Here is a 20,371-nt window from a genome sequence, read left to right on the forward strand (position 1 = left end):
TTTGTGTGATCTTATGAATAGGTTGGATGACAAATAAATATCACTATGGGCCCTGGGAGGTTTTTAATGGTGCGTGTTCAATGACCACTATTTTGTGTGGTGTGGTCCACCTGGGATATGGATCTGCTTCAATTTTTAGCTCATGTCCCATAATGAGTTGGAAAAATCAGTACGGTATGAATACAACACATACATCATGATGGGGCTCACAACTTTTTCAGCATCGATGCTTGAGAGATCAATAATCTCTCAGTGGTGCGTGTTTCCATGACCAGGTATGGTCCACCTGAGTTATGGATCTTCTTCAATTTTTGGCATATGCCCTAAAGTAAGCTGGTGAAACTGTTGGAGGTTGTAGATATAACACATACATCATGGTGGGGCCAATAGTTTTTTAAGCCTGTAGGAGTAAAAAATTGGCGTGTTTGCATTGACGTCTACCGATGAGGACGGACATGGATTTCCTGTGAAAGGCATTCGTAGAAAAATGCTGGGTGGGGCCCACTGTGATGTTTGTGAGAAATCCACCCTGCCATCCATTTTATGAGCCTATTTTAAGACACGAGATCACAAATTGGGTGGATCCAAAACTCAAGGGGACCACATGAGAGGAAAGATTGGAGAAAGAAATGCCTATTGTTGAAACCTCCTTATGCTCCACCTTGATGTTTTTATGCCAGTCAAATCATTTATAAGGTCATTACCAATGGGATGAAGTGAAAACTTTTTGGGCCCATAGAAGACTGATCAATTTGATATTTGTGTTTTCCTTTCATTCACATCTGTACGACCTTATGAAGAGGTTAGATGACAAATAAACCTTCCGGTGGACCCCAGGAGGATTTCAACTGTAGTTGTTAAATCCCCATTGTTTTTTGTGATGTGATCCATTTGAGATTTAAATGTGCCTCATTTTTGGGCTAGTCCTCAAAAGTGAAGTTCCACGTTAAAATGTGTTATATAGTATGCCGTTTTTTGTCATTTTCTAAAATAGATATTTTAAATAGCATTTTTTTCCATTTGAGATTTGAATGTGCCTCATTTTTGGGCTAGTCCTCAAAAGTGAAGTTCCACACGTTAAAATGTGTTATGTAGTATGCCATTTTTGTCATTTTCTAAAATAGATATTTTAAATAGCATTTTTTTTTCCCCCACGCACACACCCCCACACACTCATGCTAGTGGAATTTCACTACTTATGGGTACTCGAACCCTCGACCGGGCGTTAAAACTCCTGAGAGTCTACAACCCGAGCAAGAGTAAGGACCCGATATTTTAAACAGCATAAAACACTAACGCCATTAGACATCAGGCATTAAGATGACTAACGGTCCAAGTTTATTCATTTAAATATTTTAAAACCGGACAATTATTTGTTGATGGCCTTAAAAAAGCTGGCAGTTATATGAAAAAACTTCATCAAATGTAATTATGCCCTACAGATGGGGAGCAGATTTCCCACTTCGGACAACGCGACCCTTTCTTCTGATGATCCCATGGACTCAGCTGTTGATTGTCTCGTAACCTAAGTTTGCTATGATTTTGGTATTTCAGCCATTTTTTTTTTTTTAAATTATTTTTTTAAATGGGCCTCTTCTCACTTAATGGAGCAGTCGCTGATTTTTGTCTTTTACTGTTTATTTACATGCCATTAATTGAAGGGTTAAAATCATCCAAATATTGTGTCAAATGTGCTAATGTAAGGCCTATGTCACATGTGCCATTATACAACTTGAGGCACCCTTTCATGCAATTCCATACCACTTAATCTGGCTAAACAGTGTGGATGAGACACATACATGATGGTGGCCTCGTATAGTTTACTCAGTACGCTGTAGCCTACTGAGTAACTTTCACTGGTCAGCATGGATAAGACACATACATCACTGTGGCCCCGTACAGTTTACTCAGCTCCATCCCCTGCAACACGTTTTAAGGTTGTACCTAATGGGGTAACTGCACCTGTCTGAAGGTATATAATGATGCATGGATTTTATCCACACCATCAATTTATTTTGGTACATTATTTTAAGATATTATTGAGCTATATCATGCTTACTGTTGAAAACATTTCAGGTGTAATAGATGATTTGGATGAATCTATCATTTGCTTCTTTTTTTTAAAAAAAAAAAATTTATTGTCTTGACCCAAGTTAATGTAACCTTATAAACAACTTTGATGACAAATAAACATTGCAGTAGACTCCCACCCGGTAAGATTTCACCACAATGGAAACTCTTGTAAATTCGATGCCCACCATTAAAATACTTCTTGGGCCACCGAATTTTTGGATCAAGCTTATATTTGGGTTTTCTGGTCAGGTTTGTGCGACCTTCTCAATAGATTGAATGGTGAGCCACGAAGTTTTGGATCAAGCTGATATTTGATTTTTCCCTTCATCTACGTCCATGCCACCTTATTAACAGATTGGATGGTGGTAGTTCAATCACCACTGTTTCCTGATCCACCTTTTATTTGGATCCCCTTCATTTTTAGGATTATGCCTTAAAACGGATGGACAGCGTGCATATACATACATCAAGGTGGGCCCGACAGTCACGGATCCACCGAGGTCCCGAATCCGGTACCCAACTTCCACGTGCGCCACGTGTCTTGCCTCGCATCTACCACACTCTGCCAGACCATCGAAGCCTTTCTCGGCAAGGAAACGTGCGGAAAATGCCTCTCTACCAACTGTTCCAAGTCAGCCTTGCGGTCAACTGAAGGAAGCTTCTTTACAAAGGACTCGCGGGTGGACGCGGATTGCGTCGCACCCCCGCCCGTCCCTAGCCACGAACGGACAGTTCTGTAGGCGGCCCCACTGCGATGTATCTGTTTATCCACGCCGTCCATTAATTATTTTAGATTATTTTAAGCCATGTGCACAAAAATGAGTCAGATACAACAGCTAAGTAGACCACACCATAGATGACTTTTGCATTTAATGCACATGCTTTGTGCATTTAATGTAACTCAATATTATTAGTTGGTATGGTCCGTTGGATCCGACTTATTTTTGTGCACATACTTTAAAATGATCTAAGAGAAAGGATGAACGGCGTGGATACAGATGCAATCCGCGTCCCTCGCGGGTGTGAGGAAAAACAGTGGACCCGCATCTTCACTATTTACGCCCGCACGCGGTCCGTTCCAGCAGAAAAAACGCTGATCCATTCGGACGTGTGGGTCCGAACGCGTACAAGAGTAACTCAACATGGTCGCCATGACTGCAGCAGATAATTCACTACCCCTTAACTTGTGGTATCTGATCCACCATAAGAAGTACACGTGTCAAGTAAACATGTCAATCTACACTGTCCGAATAGTGGGTCCCATGTGGATGGAACGTGGGCCAACATTCCAACCGATCAAAGACGATTACCACTAGTTCAATGGTTGAAAATGGAATGATAATGGGTCCAAATACATCGTGGGAGATCACACGGTTCAGAATTTCTTATCGGTGCGAATTTTGTACTACGATCATTTCGGCGAGTCCGGATCGCCCATTCATGCACGTGTACGGTGGATGAGACACCAGGGCTTCAAAAGGGGACGGACTTTACCATGGAAACTAGATATTCCGGCGGAGTATGATCAATTATACGCATGCGAGTATAACTGCTTCCAAATTTCATACGTGGCATACAAGTAATTCAAATTAAACTATCCAAATCCTGGGTCCAGCTGAGATGTATCATGAACCAAAAAATTATCTGAATATCCGATCGGTGGATATTTATTGGACGGTTACAAATGAAAATATCCATTGGATCGGATATTAGGATTGTTCAACCAATCAGATCTTGGGTATGTGACTCACTGACAATAGATTACAGAATATAATCGGTCTAATCTGAGTGAATATATGACGAGTGTAAAATTTCTGAGTGCCTGTGCATCAAGAGTCGTACTCTGACTGGGTATCAAAACACTCCCACAAGGGGAAGGAGTATAATGAATTTGAGCAAAAATTCAAAGGCAGCTTCTGTTTCCAAAGAAAAAGGGCCATGTTTACTTTTTAACGAGTATAGTTGTCGTCGGGGAGAAAACGGGAAAGGGTTTCTCTCGAGAGGTTTTCTAGGGTTTTTTATTTTCTCTACGCTCAGAGGGTTCTCGATCTTCTTCCATTCAATCGATCCAGTGTTCGATCTATATTTACAGGTATCTCTCTCTCTCTCTCTCTCTCTCTCTCTCTCTCTCTCTCTCTCTCTTCGATTCCTTTCGGTGAATTTCGATTCTAGATCTCGATTTTTATTTTTTATTTTTTATTTTTCTTTTTAAGGATGGAGAATTGCAAGCAGAAATATCTCATATATATGTTTATTTATTTTTTTTTGAAAAATTGGAATTTCTGTTTTTCCCCTTCTGTTTCTTTATTTTGCGGCTAAAGATTGAAATTCTGTGTGAAATTCATTCTTCTCTGTTCGAATTTCTTGAACGCCGATTCTTGTTTGGAAGATTGTCGAGGAATTTTCTACTGTAGTCGTAAGCTCGTAATCCCTAATTAAATATAGACTAATCTCTTTTAAGGGGCAATAGTGAGTTGGGGCCAGGCCACTTCATGATCTGAACCATCCATTCTGGGGACCCCGCCATGTGTTGACAATGAGTTGTTGTCTATGTTCAATTGATTGTGGATCCTACCGCATGGGCAGCAGCCGTAGCTGATATGGGTTCACTGTTTTGCTTTCTGCACCTGCAACATTCTTAAGAAGAATAGGAAGATTATGACTGATGGTGCTTTGTTTAATCCTCATGAACGATGGACATCCATGAATAACTAACGGCTCAATTCAAATTCAAGATGCAAAGGTCAGGATCATCAATGAAGCATGATTATAAGACCATAGCTTCTATATGGTAGTAATGATGATAAAAAAAAGTAATGTTTAGGTCAGTCTAAGGATGCACTCCGGGAGTGGACAATGGTCTCCGTACTACTGTGATACAGGGCACTGTAACCCATCAAAACCCTGTGAATTATGTGGGTTGGTAAGAGCTTCATCACTTTCATGGTGCTTTAATTAACCATGCCCATTCAGTTCAAATTTTCAGATCCTTTTGAGTCCACTTGAGTAATTTGGACAGTTTTTATTTTTTATTTTTTCTCTCAATTTTTTGTAACACTTCATGAGCATTGCTATGCCGAAATGCATTTGCAATAAAGCTCATGTACACACCGTACATGTGCCACCAGCATGGCATGATAGGTCTGAGGTCGAATCCATCCATCAGAACAAAACCACTGTATCAATCTCCTAGCCCAAGAAACAGGTTGATTCAGGTGGGCCACAGTGTGCAAAACAAATGCACGGCTCTGAAAAACTTGGTTAGTTCTCCAAACCATCCAACTGTTTTCGATATTGGGGCTTATATGGTGAATGGACTGGAATTTTTATTATTTATTTATTTCTTTCTTTTTTTACACACCGTCAGACCAACCTGATAGATGGATTGGATCTTGCACTTATTTGCCCTGCTGGCGTATATGTGGCATGTACATGAGCTTTATTGCACATGCGTGTGCGCTTAGCAAATCTCCACATTTAATAAAATTTAAAATATAACAATGTAAATATTGCCGGTGAGGCATTGTCCTAGATGCTGACTAGAGGTCAGACTCAAGGCCTCCTGCGAGGAATTGCGATGCCTGGTCTGCTGAATCCCATTACGCATACTCAGTTTGCTGACAACACCCTCATATTCTCTGACGCCTCCTCGGAATGCGTAAGCAATCTCCTTCTAACTTTGCGTTGTTTTGAAGCACTGTCGGGCCTTAGAATAAACATGAGCAACTCAAAGATTCTAGGTATCAACGTCTCCCCTCCGATGATTCAATCCTTTGCTGAGACGTTGGGGTGCCAGGTTGACTCCTTTCCGACGTCTTTTGTCGGCCTCCCTCTTGCCGTTGGTTCCCCCCCCACCCGAAGGCCATGTGGGACAAAGTTATCAGCAAGTTTCACAAAAATTTGGCTACGTGGAAATGTCGTTATCTATCTTTGGGCGGGCGCTTGACTCTGATTAAATTGGCCCTTTCTAGCCTTCCCCTATATTTCATGTCCCTATTCAGATGTCCGCCTACTATTACGAAGATGATTGACAATATTCGAAGGGATTTTCTATGGTTTGGCAAGGAAAACCAAAATAAATTTCATCTCTTAGATTGGAAAGAAGTTTGCAAATTATTCAGGGAGGGCGGGGCTAACGGAAAAAATTTAAAATTTATGAATGTTGCTTTGCTTGGGAAATGGGCTTGGAGATTTGTGACTGAAAAAGAAGCGTTATGGACCTCGATCGTTAAAGGGAAATATGGTTCTTCCCCTAGCGGATGGTAGCCGAAAGACTCTTCCTACTACAAGGCTTCGTATATATGGAGAGGTATTCTGTCCGCAAAAAAGCCAGTGATGGACAACTGCAGCTACATTCTAGGTAACGGTTCCTCTATCCGCTTCTAGCAAGATCTTTGGGTGGGGGAAAAACCGCTGAACTTCCAATTTCCACATATTACCACCTTTCCCCCGACAAAGATATTTGGGTCAACAGATGTTATTCCATGCATTCGGCACAAACTATCTGGGATATTAGATGCAACAGGAACCTAAAGGAAGAAGAAATCGAGGAATTTACGAATCTCTACGACTATATTGCCAAGACCATGCCTCTCTGTGATAATCCCGATTACATTGGCTGGAATTTGGATAAATTTGGCCTCTTTTCCGTGAAGTCTCTGTATTACGTCATCCTCCTTGCTACGCATGCTCATCGTGATGCCACTCCCTTCATTTGGAAATACCTTAGCTCCTCCTAAAATCATTTGTTTCGGATGGCTCATGGGTCGCAACAGAATTCTTACGGTCGACAATTTGGCTAAGAGAGGCATGAACATCGTTAATATATGTTTGTGCTGCATGCGGGAGGCTGAATCTGTCAACCATCTGTTGGTCCACTGCCCATTTTTCTCCCCTCTTTGGACAGATTTCTATCAAAGATTCTCGATCTCTTGGTGTATCCCCGAATCTGCTGCCGATCTCTTTGCTTCTTGGCATGGTCTTAAGTTTGGGAAGCCCAAATCCATCGTCTGGCGCATGATTATCCTTGCCATTTGGTGGGCCATTTGGACTGAAAGAAATGACAGATGTTTTAACGACAGGTCCTCCTCTGCGGCTTCTGTGGGTTATAGGGCGAAGAAGATGGTTATAGAATGGGCTACTAATGTCCGGGATCTGATTAATTTTGATTTTAGCTTTTTAGGTTCATAGGGCGCTTCTGCTACCTCAGCAGTTTTGCCTCTTTTCTTCTTTTCCTTTTCCTGTTTTCTTCCTTTCTGCTTCTTGTATCCTTTTGGCCGTTTAATGAATTTTCTGTTTGTTGCCTTTTAAAAAAAAACAATCTAAATATTGCCAAGTCTTGGTGGGTTGAGTTGTGTTTTTTTGGAGCTCCAACTGAACGGTGACCAAAATCGAGTTTCTATCGGGTCTTGAAGAAATCTGATTAAGTCAGGTCGACTCATCCAAACCAGGTGTTTATTATCATGATTATTTTTTTAACCTTCTAAACTTTTTTGAACCTATTATGGAAGATGGTTCTTCACAATGTCTTAGTTTTCTGTTAAAAATAGGAAAAATTCTTTTAGTTGGCAAAACAAGAAATAATCTTTTATTTATAACATATTGCTTAATGTAATGCATTACTTATATCTAGTGTCCTGAATTTCCTTTAAAAGGTATCTGTAGTTTTCATATCATATTGAGCCTGGAGTATCTGTCATTCTGAAGGAAAATCGCAGAATTTTCATCAACTAGTATGACAGCGACACTCATTTAACCATTTATTGTGCCATCAATGCATGTTAGACAGATGCCAACCTGGTTGGTGGAAAACTTAATTCTTTTCTTCTTGTTTTGCGTATTATTTGTATTACTATTTACTATGTAACGTCAATGCAATAGTATTTTCCTAGATAAAACTTTATGTTTCTTATTTCTCTGTGAACTAATACTTGTAGTGGTTGGCTCAGATGGTGTCTTGAAACTGTACCAGTTTCAGTCTTATCTGAACCGACTATAATGTAATCTAGATGACTGTTATGGTTCACGAGAAAAAGATGAGAGTGCATAACTCCCCTGGTGTAGTTTATAATGTAATCCAGATCAAAAAGGGGGAAAAATCATGGTCATCTTTTATTATCATCAAGAAAGTAAGATATCATGTCATCTTTTTAAGTATTTCAAGGTTGCCTTTTTTGACACTTGATGTCCATGTTTGACATGACATCCATGCCATGTTTATATTCATCTTTTATTATTATCAAGAAAGTTAGATATCATGCCATTTTTTAAGTATTTCAAGGTTGCCTTTTTTGACACTTCATGTCCATGTTTGACATGATATCCATGCCATGTTTAAGTTACATGGGCTCAAACGGAAGCATGTTGGCTAATGTTCATTTGTTAAATATGATGTTGATGTAATGACCGTCTTATTTGAATCAATAAATTTTGAAGGCTGTACACACTTATGCATGTGTTCTATCATAAGTGTTCCAATTATTGGTGACATTATCAATAATATTGCTGATAATATCAGCATCACTGGGTCAGCAATATTGAAATCCCAAGTAGAAAGAAAACATCCAGATAATGCTGATATTTTCAATAATATTGGTGATTTTTGGTGATAATATCGTTATCGCCGATATTTTTGCTTGAGCCTAGTGTATATTTTCCCTGGTGTTGGTGATACCAACGATATTGTCGCCAATATCAGGGAGACACCTGGAAATTTGTGAGAAACTCCCCAAAAATTCGATTTTCGATCTTTTTTGGTAGGATTTTTTTGGGGAATTTGTTTGTGATTTTGATAGCTCCTTTTATGTGTATGTTCTAGTACTTGCATTGTATGGTATTCAAATGATATACTCATTTTTATTGTACACATTTTTTAGGCTCCTATTAAATGCAAACTTATTATGTATAGTTGTTTTTTTTTTTTGTTGTTGTTGTTGCTGCAATATTTTGATTCCTAAATGTGTTAACATTGTGTCTTTCAACAAGTCCTGAAGTTTCACAAAAAATTTCCACCTTTTTCCCGATGTTTCCCTCAGAGATGTTTTCCAGGTATCCGCGATACTGATGCTTGTTTCCGCATCCCTGGTCTTCGATATGTGACATACTCTGAGCACTGGTAATAAGTAATCACACAATCCTCGAGGGCATGAAAAATTAATAAAGTAAACCACGTGTCATCATTTTATTTTACTGTTTGTTGACTTAATGAGGGAATTTATGTTTTATTCCTGTTTCCTTGATCACAGAAGAACCTGGTAATAATGTGCCAATTATGAAATATATCTAGTGGCTGTAGTTTAGTGGTGAAAATTCCATGTTGTGACCGTAGAGACCTGGGATCGAATCCCAGCAGCCACTCTTTCCTTCCAGTTTTATAAAAGAAAAGGGAATACAAACTAATCATTATGAATATGATTCTTTATAATTAGTAATCTTTCTATCTTTCAAAAAAAAAAAAGAGGAGTCATTTCTGGTATTTTTCTATGGTTTGAGCATCCATTTTGAACAGGAATCACCTCTGAGGTTATTGTCGAAACACTATGATTTTTTTTGTCTTTGAAACTACCCCTGGTAGTTCAAATTGTCTGGAAAATCTACATGATAGAGTGAATGTGCGAGAAACTACATCAAAATTACTGCAGGCAGTCCGTGCCAGGAAGTTTCACACCCCAAGGCAATCATGATAAGGTACATAAAATTAACTATAATTTTCATGTAAGTCCTTTCCATATATTCTCCTTGTAGTGCACATAGCAAGGGAAGTACTTGCTCTTCAATGTTGTGATCCTTTTGAGGAAGGATAGAATTTCTCCCACTATCAGGCCGTGAATGCGGTGCTTTTCTGTCTCTTGTTTTTGTCATTTTCAAAACTGAACTTCTGTGTCATGTTGTAACAATGTCACAGTTTTACTTGGAGTACAATGAGTTGCGATGTCTTGTAGTTACAATTCTTTTTGCATTTCTTTTGCAGGAAGTTGATAGCTGCCTGGCAACAGCTGATAAAGACGCATGTGATTTACAAGGAGGGACGAGCTGCTTTATTAAATATATTTATATTTTCTATTGAAATCAGAAGATGGCAATGGCAGGACAGCTGCCCAGGGATCATTCTCTGCATGGGATGGTAAGAGAAGGAGCTTACGGCATTTTCCCTGACATGGCAGAAGATTCTCAGTGCCTGGGACCTAGCTGGTATTTTGGTAGAAAGCAAATTGATGATCATTCTCCATCTAGAAAGGATGGGATTGATTTGAAGAAAGAGACTCAACTGCGGAATTTATACTGTTCATTTCTTCAGGACCTGGGCAAGAGGCTCAAAGTGTACGTACTTTCCTGCTTAGATCTTTTTCAGCTTAATATGTAAATGAGGGATACTTTTCAGTAACTCAAATCACCGAAGATTTTTTATGAGTTTCTCCATTTTCCTTGGAATGGCACTGTCATTAAAAATTTCCACTGCTGTTTGAAGTATTTTTCTCATTGATTTTGCTTTGGATATTTTGATGCATCTATATCTACACTGCACAATTGGCTATTTATGATTGATAAGTGACTTTTGCTTTTAAAGGCTTGTCTATCATTTTCTTGTGCATTTCATCTTCATCACTTCTTGCAAGTTTGAAATTCTTGCAGGCCATCCAGTGATTAAAGTGGCATTCTGATTTATGACCTTTTGCATGCTCCCAAATTATGCATTGCCAAGGGGTTGTTTGGCAGCATGGATTTTTGGCAGTTAGGAATTGGATTGTAGGATTTTCAATCCAACTTGTGTTTGGCATCCCCCAAGACCTGGATTTAAAATTCTCAAAAGGGCCCCTCTTAAATTCCAAGAGAAAGGGGACTTATACATTACACATCATCATAACAGACCGTTTCGGACCTGTTGCAGTCTGAAAATTTCAACACGAGCCATTATGACCCCATACCTTTTAACTGTCCGTGTCGTTACCATTACATAAAAAGCCATTATGTTACCATTTTTGTATACCCTGGATATCAACAGAAGAAGGGTTTTAGGTAAGGGGGTGTATGAATCTTGGGGTGTGTATGGCGCTTGATACCTAGGCAGTTAAGAAATTGTACATGTGTCATATGGTAATTAAAGTTAAACTGACTAAGTTGTGGAACCCACACTAATTCACGGTCACAAGAACATTTTGGTTGAACAATCTTAAGCCTCTGATTCTGGACACTTGATTGTTTCTATAGAACTGTTGAATATTTTCGTTTTTTTCCTTGCATGCTAGAACTTATTCACCTGCTAATTGCTATTCACCTTTGCCTAATCATGTCTTCACCTACTTATACCTGTGTTGGGCCCACCGTGTTGTATGTATTCCTTTCAACCCATGCACTAAATGAGTCTCACTATGATGATGGGATGCTCTAAAAATAGGCTTATCCAATTATTATTTGGGCCACACCATAAGAAACAGTCACCTAAAAAGAAATTTGGGCATTTGCTTGAATTATGATGTTAGTGGGCCACTTGATGCTCTCATTTTTGGGCCAAGGCTCAATACTATTGTTACCTAAAACACGAAACGCCTATGTTTTCCTTCCCGGATCAGGCAATCTGGATTATGGGTCATTTGTCATCCAGATTGCTACTTTTAGCGACACAAAATTACTCCTCTATATACCATGGATTAAGTTAATACAAATTTATATTTACAATGTAGAGATTTATTCTTTTATTTATTTAGTTATAATATAACGCTAAGCATGCAAGGTCTATTAATAACATCCATCATTTCATATATAAATCCAATATGAGTTCATATATAAGATTGTATTGCATATGCAATGTGTATTGGAGTGACGCACATGATCCTACCCCTAGCATACCACATATCGGATGAAGAGTTGTCCTGTGTGCCCGTTCCCGTACCATGTACCAAAGCAACCCTAGATTGTCCTACATGTTGCACACGTATGTCATGTTGGGATATTTGAGCCCATTAACCTTATAAAATTCATTATCTTATGAATATACATGGTGTAATTCCTAGAGTCCACATATTGAAAATCCAGGTAGCCAAACACAATTTCTGGATTCCATGGGATTGAAAATCTAGGTTGCCAAACACGATTGATAAAATGAAAATCTCAGAGATTGAAAATCCCAGATTTGGATTCTTAGTGTTAAAATCCAAATCCAAGGTGCCAAATGTCCATCCCGAACCAAGATCTTCTTATGTCTCACAAAATTATCTAGCTGCGCTTTTCTTGTTTGAATTAATTGAGAACTAGAACGACACAGGCGTGCCAAATTTTTTGAAGTTTCTCCATTATAACCATCCTCTTTGCTCCCCGTCTATAAACCTTACATATCTTTAAAAGATCTCTTGTTTTGCTTTGGTTGGAGTAAGACATCCATGCGATATTACGTACAAAAGAAAATGACAAGTGATGCCTTGTTTGCAGGCCCCAGATAACAATAGCAACAGCAATGATGATTTGTCATCGCTTCTACCTTCGCCAGTCTCATGCCAGGAATGAGTGGCAGGTAATTTTATATTCTTACGTTGGCATGGGATCGTAATTTATTTTTGCCAAATTGGTGGGATGAGTGTTAGAAAGTAATCACGTTCCAACAGAGCATTTATGTGTTGATTGTCATTTGTAATATGTTCAGTGATAATGTACTTGACCCATATTGGTCATCCTTTTTAACATATATGATTTTTTTAAAGGCAACGATTTTTATTTGAAAGAGGAAACAAACAAAATGGCTACAGAGCAAGTGATCCTCTTGTAAACCACTATCAAGCCAAGAAAAAGGGGAACAACAAAGGGCAGCCATTGCCCCCAATAAAACACGGGTTCTGACTTTGACGTTCCCATACCCAAGAACCCACCCCCAACCACCCCCCCCCTCCCCCCCCCCCCAACCCACACACACACCCCAAAAGCTAAGGTTCTGTCTTCAAAGTTTCTTCTATTCTCTCCTTCCCAGGTAAAGGATTGCTAAGAATATTTTTCGTAGGATCTCGCCAATCCAACATTGCTTCCCCGATGGACTTAGAGAACCCAAATAGGTCAGGGAAGGAAGAATAAACCTCTCTACGCAAAGAGCAACAAATGAATAGATGATCAACATTTTACTTCCCCCTGCACAAGAACACGTGACGGGGAAGGCAATGTTGTGCTTTTTAAAATTATCCAACATTAGGATTTTTTTAGTTGTTGCCACCTAAGCAAAAGCTTTAACTCTTTGCGGCACCAGAACTGTCCAAACTTTAGCATGAGGAGAATAATCATCCTCCCTCGGCAACAAATCCTACAGAATGTTTTTGCCGAAGAATTGGCATTTGGAGTCCATCGCCTACTTTTCCTGTCATCAGTCCCAGTGCCTATATGAATTTCTCGTCACCTGCATAGCAGATTTGCAAACAAAGCTGCCCCCTTTTAGGACAAGTTTCTTCACAATCGGATATTTGGAACCACATCATCCCCCACCGTTTAATAGAACTCTTTCAGCTTGGTATCCTTGAACATTACAATCCCTGCATCCTTCCAACAAACGCCCCTGAATCCCATACCACCTCTGTTGGATGTTTCCACCGGTACTGTTGGACTATTGCCCCACTTTGCTAATAGTTTTCCACCCCTCAGAACTTCTTAAGTTGGCACATTTTACATGAGAACCATCCTCCCTCTGGATCACCATATTTTTCCCCAATCACATTCCTCCATGAACCTCCACACGGCCACTTCAGAGGGTCCAATTCCTCTTCCTAATGCTACCAATCCCAAGACCCCCATCTCTCAGTGGCTTCTGGACCTCCTTTCAGTTCATAAAATGAAAGTTGTGCCCTGCCTTTCTCCCTTTCCACAAAAAGTTTCCCTGACCTAAACACTCAATTTGTTTCCAAATCCCAGCCTTCTAAGAGAATAGGAGGAAATCCAAATCAATATGGTCACCACACAGCCACTTCAGAGGGTCCAATTCCTCTTCCTAATGCTACCAATCCCAAGACCCCCATCTCTCATTGGCTTCTGGATCTCCTTTCAGTTCATAAAATGAAAGTTGTGTTTCTCCCTTTCCACAAAAAGTTTCCCTGACCTAAACATTCAATTTGTTTCCAAATCCCAGCCTTCTAAGAGAATAGGAGGAAATCCAAATCAACATGGTCGTTCACCTTTTCCATGTCAATCTCACACATGATTTTATCATCACCCTTTTAGATCTAGAGTCTATAATCTCATTGGCAACCAGAATACAATTCAAACCCGCTTGGGGTTTGGGTGAACGGTTAGTGCATGGGCTTGCTCCCCACAGACGTGGTTTAAATTCCCGTCCCCGTGCTTTAACCTTTGCATGTGGTTTGCTGGTGATTGCGTGCATCCACAGGGAATAGTCTTGCCTTCAAAAGGGGTGGAGACACCTTGTCATCATTAAAAAAAAAAAAAACAATTAATGATGTGCTTTTCTTTAATAAAAGCACATTGGGATGGGGAAATCTCCAAGCTCCATGCCTCATGCAATGTCATCAACAAATCCTTTGCTAGAATCTTATAAATCCCGCTCACCAGGCTGATAGGCTTGAAATAATAGTATTTTATACCTCCTTCAACCTTTGGAGTAAGAGATAAATATAATATAGCGTTTAAGCCCTACCTCAATTTTGGCAATCATGAAAGTTAGAGAAGCTCACAATATCATCTTTATAATGTTTCAACTTCCACCAACTTTTAAAAAAAAATGCCACAGAGAAACCATCTGGCTTTGGTGCTTTGTCCTTGAACATCTCAAAAACCAGCATACCAACCTCCTCTTGTCAAAGCTTCTTCAAGTTTATTGGCCATAGAGTTTGGAACTGACTTAAAAGATAAAACTATTCAACAATCTTCTTGTAATCTCTTCTTTGGATTACAAGTTTACAACTGGGCATAGAGTTCAATAATCGCATACTTGATTTGGTCATGATCTTCGACAAACGAATTGTTGATGCATAGCTTATGAACTTGGATTCAATTCTACCCTTGTTGTTCGGCATGTTGTTGAGGAAAGCCGTATTTTTATCCCCTTCATTTAACCATGTTGGCCCAGATTTTTATCTCCACAAAGCTTCCTTCCTCCTTAAATCGAAAAAACCATGCTGGCCTTGACTTTCTGCTTGTCCTTCCTCTTCTACTTCTCTTTCTTCTTTCTCCCTATAAGTGGATTTGGTCCAGCTTAAAAATTCATCCTTCCTTGCTTAAACATCTGCAATAGTAATAGTAATAATAGTAGATTTGAGCTTACTCCATTCTTTAATATTCTTCTTGATCATCTGAATCTTTTTCAAACATCCATATCCTGCTCATCTCTCACCTCACTCTCCCTCACCACTCAGCAATTAATTGAATGCCAGTGTTAAGGTTGGCAATGGGTTGTGTTGGGATCAGCATGAGCTCGAGCTTTTTACTAAACAGGCCTAGAATTCTGGCCCAAACCCGACCCATGATTCATTACCCCCAACCTTGACCCAACCCGCTCAAAATTCATCAAGTCTAAGCCCAACCTGACATGACCATTTAATTGTATGTGGTCAGGCTCAAACGACCTGACCTGATCCAGCATTACCCAACTCAGATTTAAGAATGGAAAGTGGGGCCAAATGGTAATGGCCATCCTGGACAAATTAGTGGATACATACATGCATCTTAAGTATCTAGACCTCTTTTCAGTTCGACCCAAGGCATATATTTTCTCACCTATGCCTTACCCGCTACCCATTTATCTTGGCCTAATCCCACCTCAACAGCAGGTTGGGCCAATTGACCCACAGCTGACCCAACCCATTGTCACCCCTGACTGATGGTCTCGATTACTGGACTATGGGCTCAAGTTGTCAAAATTGAAAACCTGTGTATATTGTGCAAAAGTGAGGGCCACATTATATAATTCTTATTCTTGTACAATTTGGTGACAATGTGTGTGCGCGTGCGTGCGTGTCACATGATTGACCAATAGCCATTTATGTGCACCTTTGAATGGCTTTATCGTGCCTTGAAGTCTGATCAAACTGCACCGATTTTGCAGACCATTGCAACAGCTAGCATGTTTTTGGCAGGCAAGGTGGAAGAAACACCCCGTTTGCTGATAGATGTTGTAGTGGTAGCATATGAGACAATGTACAGAAGGGATCCTGCTGCTTCTCAGAGAATCAAACAAAAAGTACTTGCTACCCACTCTCCATTTCTCTGCCTGCCTTGTGTCTTGCTTTGATCTGGAACTGACTGAATCTCTTGCGTTCCATGTGCAGGAACTTTATGAGAAGCAAAAAAGCCTACTCTTAACTGCTGAGAGACTGGTACTATCAGCGATTGGATTTGATTTCAATATTCAACTTCCCTACAAACCGCTTGTTGCTGCTTTAAAGAAACTCAAGATTGACAGTGACATGTGCAAAGTGGCATGGAATTTTGTGAATGATTGGTACGCGGTCCATTTTTATTCACAACTTCTCTGCTTCAAATTTAATTAAGAGTTTTCCTTTTTTTTCTTTGCCCATTTCTTTATTGTGGGTTACAACTGTTTAAGCTTATCATACTGCTTCTTTATCATCCTTAGAATCTGAAAAGGTTGTGGATGGGCATGTAGGCTGCGGACAACGTTGTGCCTGCAGTATAAACCCCATTATATTGCGGCGGGGTCGCTGTGCCTTGCTGCTAAGTATAGCCAAGTGAAGCTTCCTTCAGAGAAGGGGATGGTTTGGTGGCATGAGTTCGATATTACACCAAGACAGTTACAAGGTTTAAAACTCTTCCTCTATTTCATTGGGTTCAACAGTCATTTACTCCTTATTCTTGTATAAAAATGTGAAGCACTGAACATGGAGGTCTAAAAGTCAAGATCAATTCCCACCTTCTCCCTATGGGAAAGAAAATGGACATGACTTCGGTGAACAGGTTGCAGTGTGCACCAAGAGTAGGTGTGTACATATACCTCCCACCTCCGAAGGCGGTGAGCAGAAGTCCAGCATCCATGTCGAAATGCGTTATTCAGAGGCCCATTTTGAAATGGCGTTGGGATTTTTGCACACCATTATCCTAAAGAAAATTGTAATTTTTATGAAGAAATCAATACGTATTGCAAAAAAACTATAATACAGAACACTTGGGTGAAAAACTTTTTGGGTGTATGTTTGGATGTTCCATGCACCACATTCAAATCACAAATGAGGTAGGAATGGGATCCATTTCTTTCTTATTCTTAGCTGGTTATTTGAGTTGAAAAGGTGGGAAAGAAGCTTGCTGCAGGTTCCATCTTCTATGCCACCTAGGTGTGCAACTTGAGTTGTGTTGGCTTGGGATTGGATCAACTGAACCTGACACAATTAAATCAGTTAACGCAAGAAGTCGGGCTATCATTCATATTACTCAACCTGAACTTGACCTCCACTCATCTGAAATTCATAAATTATGGTAGTGAAGCTTGAATCAAATCACTGATATGAAGATCCCACTACAGATGACCCAAACTTGAGTTTAGTTTGGTTAGGGTAACTACTCGTATTCGGTGGGGCTGGCAACTGGTCAGGTCGACACACAGGCCAGCCAATCCAGCCTGCTTAAAAAAAAGAGGTTTGGGTTGAGTTTATTGAATTTTGGGTCAGGCTCAGATCAGAAAAAAGGTGGCCTATTCAACTATGTACATTTGGTTCATATTATTGACCTTTGCCCAACCTCACCTGACACGCATGCAATCATGCACACAGAGGTAGGTGTACTCACATCTTTTGTGCATCAGTCAGAGAGAGAGAGAGAGAGAGAGAGAGAGAGAGAGCCACACAAGTGGTGGTTCTCATTGGCCCCATTTATTGATTTTCTTGCAGAAGTTATTAAGCAGATGCAGGAATTATTCGAGCAGAACAAGAAAGCAGCAACTCCTTGTGCTCGTGGAAAGGTCACACGAGCCCCAGTTGTAGCTGAAAAGGAAGCATCCAGTAGTCCAGATTCATGTGTTTTAAATGGGTCTGTTGTTGCCACTACAAATCATGTACTCGACAATGAGGCAGGACCTAATCCTGCCAGTTCAATCAACCACAACGATCCTGGCGGCCTAGATCCATCCATCAATGATACCTGTTTCACTGGTAAGGAGCATTTACAATGCCAGACGAGCGATTGTGGAAGTACACGTAGCATCGTAGAAGATGGTGAGAGATTCAATGAGGGCGCGGATCAAGCAAGGATCGAGTCCGTTTGCATCGCGGGCAGTAGCATTGTTTGCAAGGGTCTATCCGAATTGGACAAGGACAGGATCAAATCTAAATTGAAGAGCAAAAGATGGGAAAGAGCTATGAATGGTAAGAAGGCAGCAGCTGTGGATGATGTCAGTGATGGAGATGCTTGGATTGAAAGAGAGCTTGAAAATGGAATAATGCTCGGAGTTGAATACACGGAGAAGAGGCAAAGGCAGGTCTGAGTTTTTGGATTTTTAACTGTAAGTGAAAAATTGCTTATGGTATTTGGAATTCTTTTCTGCACCCTACATTATCCAAGGGAAAGCAGGCGGCTGAGGGAAAGCCCAGTTGGGCAGAAGAATAGATTTCCCAGAAATCGTCTAACAGTGGAAATGAACATCCAGAATGGATTTTTGATGTATGCGGTGATTCTGTACCAATTTATCATTGTTTTATTGTTGCTGTTGTTATTAACATCTGTTGCAATTGTTACATATACAATTGGTTTATTTTTAGTGCTGTAACTTCGAAAAGACAGGAAATTTTAACTGTCAGGGTAGTTTTATGGAACACTGGGCTCTCTGTGTGTGTGTGTGTGTGTGTGTGTGTGTGTGTGTGTTTTATGTAATTGTGTTATTCGTTGGGCGCATTTGATGCAAGTTCTGGTTTTGTTCCTGAACTCATTTATTCAGGAAGCACATGGGCCCTACAGTCGGCAACTCGACATTTGGTGCCGCCTAGCAGGAGTGCCCCTCCCAGTTCTGGAATTCAGAGCACCTTCTCCCTTTTGTATGTGTTTTCAGTAACTGGGGGGGATTACTACATGACGAAAACTAAAGGCTAGAGTTGTCTGTGGGACCCGCACGCTTCCTTTATTTATGAGTCCCTGAACCAGAAGGGTACTAGTCCCAAACAGGCCTTTTGCAAATGCTGTAAATCTTAATCTGTTGTAATTTTGTGCTTTTTCTATAGGAGGATGGCTATTCAAACTATCGCCCTCTCTACGTGCAACTCTAGACAAGCGTTGAAAACTTGAACCAGAAGGCACATTTACAGGCATCTAAGCCATGTCTCAGGTGGTACCCACAATGCAGATGGCCTAACCCAAAAATCAAGCCAATCAAATTGGTAGTTTCACCCGTACAAAAATAACAGCAAGTCTATTTTAGACTGTCCGTGCGGCCTACCTGATAAGTTGACCAGTGTCATTGTTCTCATGTGTGACCTGCCTAATGAGTTGAGCATTGCTGCTGTTTCCATACATCTATCACCTACCTGATTAGTTGAATGCTGCCTCTGTTATGGTATGTGCGGCCCATTTGAGTTGAATGGTGCCACTGTTCCTTAGATATGTGATCTGCCTGATGTTCTGGGTGATTTGCATAGTGGAACCCACCAGATGCATGGGTCAGATGTCCATGTGAGTTTTGGCGTGTGATGGATCGATCATCACAAGCTTGCTGAAAAGCTGTTCCCGGGCAGCTGGTTCCCTTTATGGGTCGGCTGGATGCCAGGATAGCGACTTCCCAAAATTTGATTTACACAAAAATTGAAGTGCTTGTGTTGGGACTTGGGAGAGTTTCTTGTGGTGGAAGCCTCTATTTGGGAAAACTTGACTTCTGCGAAAACAGGGAAGTTGGGAGTATCGGGGAGAGGATGTTGCTAACTTGAGGTCAAGTTATGCAGTTGCGTGGGGGTCTCACGTGACTACATGAGAGACCTTTAGTTATCATCTTTTCTCTCCATTGCCCCAACCCGAAATAAAACTCTCTCCCTCCCTCCATTGCTCCAACCCTCTCTCTCTCTCCGTCACTCGTGTGCACACGCCTGTGCGCTCTAGGTAAGCTTCCCCTTGTACTAAAATACTTCATTTTTCTTGATTGTCATGTATGGCTCTAGTTTAGACAATGTTTTAAATATCGTTATCGCGTAACGTATCACACCCTTGGAATATAGATACATATTGGTTATCCAATGTGATATAACAGTTGTATTGTTGTTGTTGGGAAACATGAGAACATTGGGAAATTGGTCGAAAAGGAAACTTTAAGGATTGTTGAAAAAGACATCAATACACACTTAGAAATTAAAACATTACAAAAAACAAAAGTGTGCATGATAGG

At 40.3% G+C, this 20,371-nt stretch overlaps 1 protein-coding gene and 1 non-coding gene across 6 annotated transcripts; both read left to right on the forward strand.

Moving 5' to 3' along the window:
* Nucleotides 1-3,977: 3,977 nt before the first annotated feature.
* Nucleotides 3,978-18,818, forward strand: LOC131237918 (cyclin-T1-4-like). 5 transcript variants are annotated; one of them, XM_058235983.1, is made up of 8 exons: nt 3,978-4,165; nt 9,108-9,759; nt 10,145-10,392; nt 12,499-12,580; nt 16,103-16,237; nt 16,326-16,498; nt 16,664-16,815; nt 17,898-18,818. In XM_058235983.1, exons 2-8 carry the CDS (start codon nt 9,682-9,684, stop codon nt 18,488-18,490), a joined length of 1,461 nt encoding a protein of 486 aa, XP_058091966.1. In that variant the 5' UTR covers nt 3,978-4,165; nt 9,108-9,681; the 3' UTR covers nt 18,491-18,818. The 5 variants fall into 5 exon arrangements, with proteins under 5 accessions (XP_058091966.1, XP_058091967.1, XP_058091970.1 ...); XM_058235984.1 differs by having other exon boundaries at nt 9,581-9,759; XM_058235987.1 differs by lacking the exon at nt 9,108-9,759.
* TRNAH-GUG (transfer RNA histidin (anticodon GUG)) lies at nt 9,358-9,429 on the forward strand. The gene has a single exon. It is a non-coding gene; the product is annotated as a tRNA-His (tRNA).
* Nucleotides 18,819-20,371: the final 1,553 nt, after the last annotated feature.

This window comes from Magnolia sinica, chromosome 2, assembly GCF_029962835.1.
Source record: "Magnolia sinica isolate HGM2019 chromosome 2, MsV1, whole genome shotgun sequence".
Classification (NCBI taxonomy): Eukaryota; Viridiplantae; Streptophyta; class Magnoliopsida; order Magnoliales; family Magnoliaceae; genus Magnolia; species Magnolia sinica.

What these genes read in the sequence shown, in the direction of transcription:
- LOC131237918 (XM_058235983.1), top strand. Translation starts at nt 9,682, where the DNA reads ATGTGCGAGAAACTACATCAAAATTACTGCAGGCAGTCCGTGCCAGGA. An exon ending in ATGCCAGGAATGAGTGGCAG is followed by an intron (nt 12,581 to 16,102) that starts GTAATTTTATAT and finishes CCGATTTTGCAG; the next exon opens with ACCATTGCAACAGCTAGCAT. An exon ending in TACACCAAGACAGTTACAAG is followed by an intron (nt 16,816 to 17,897) that starts GTTTAAAACTCT and finishes ATTTTCTTGCAG; the next exon opens with AAGTTATTAAGCAGATGCAG.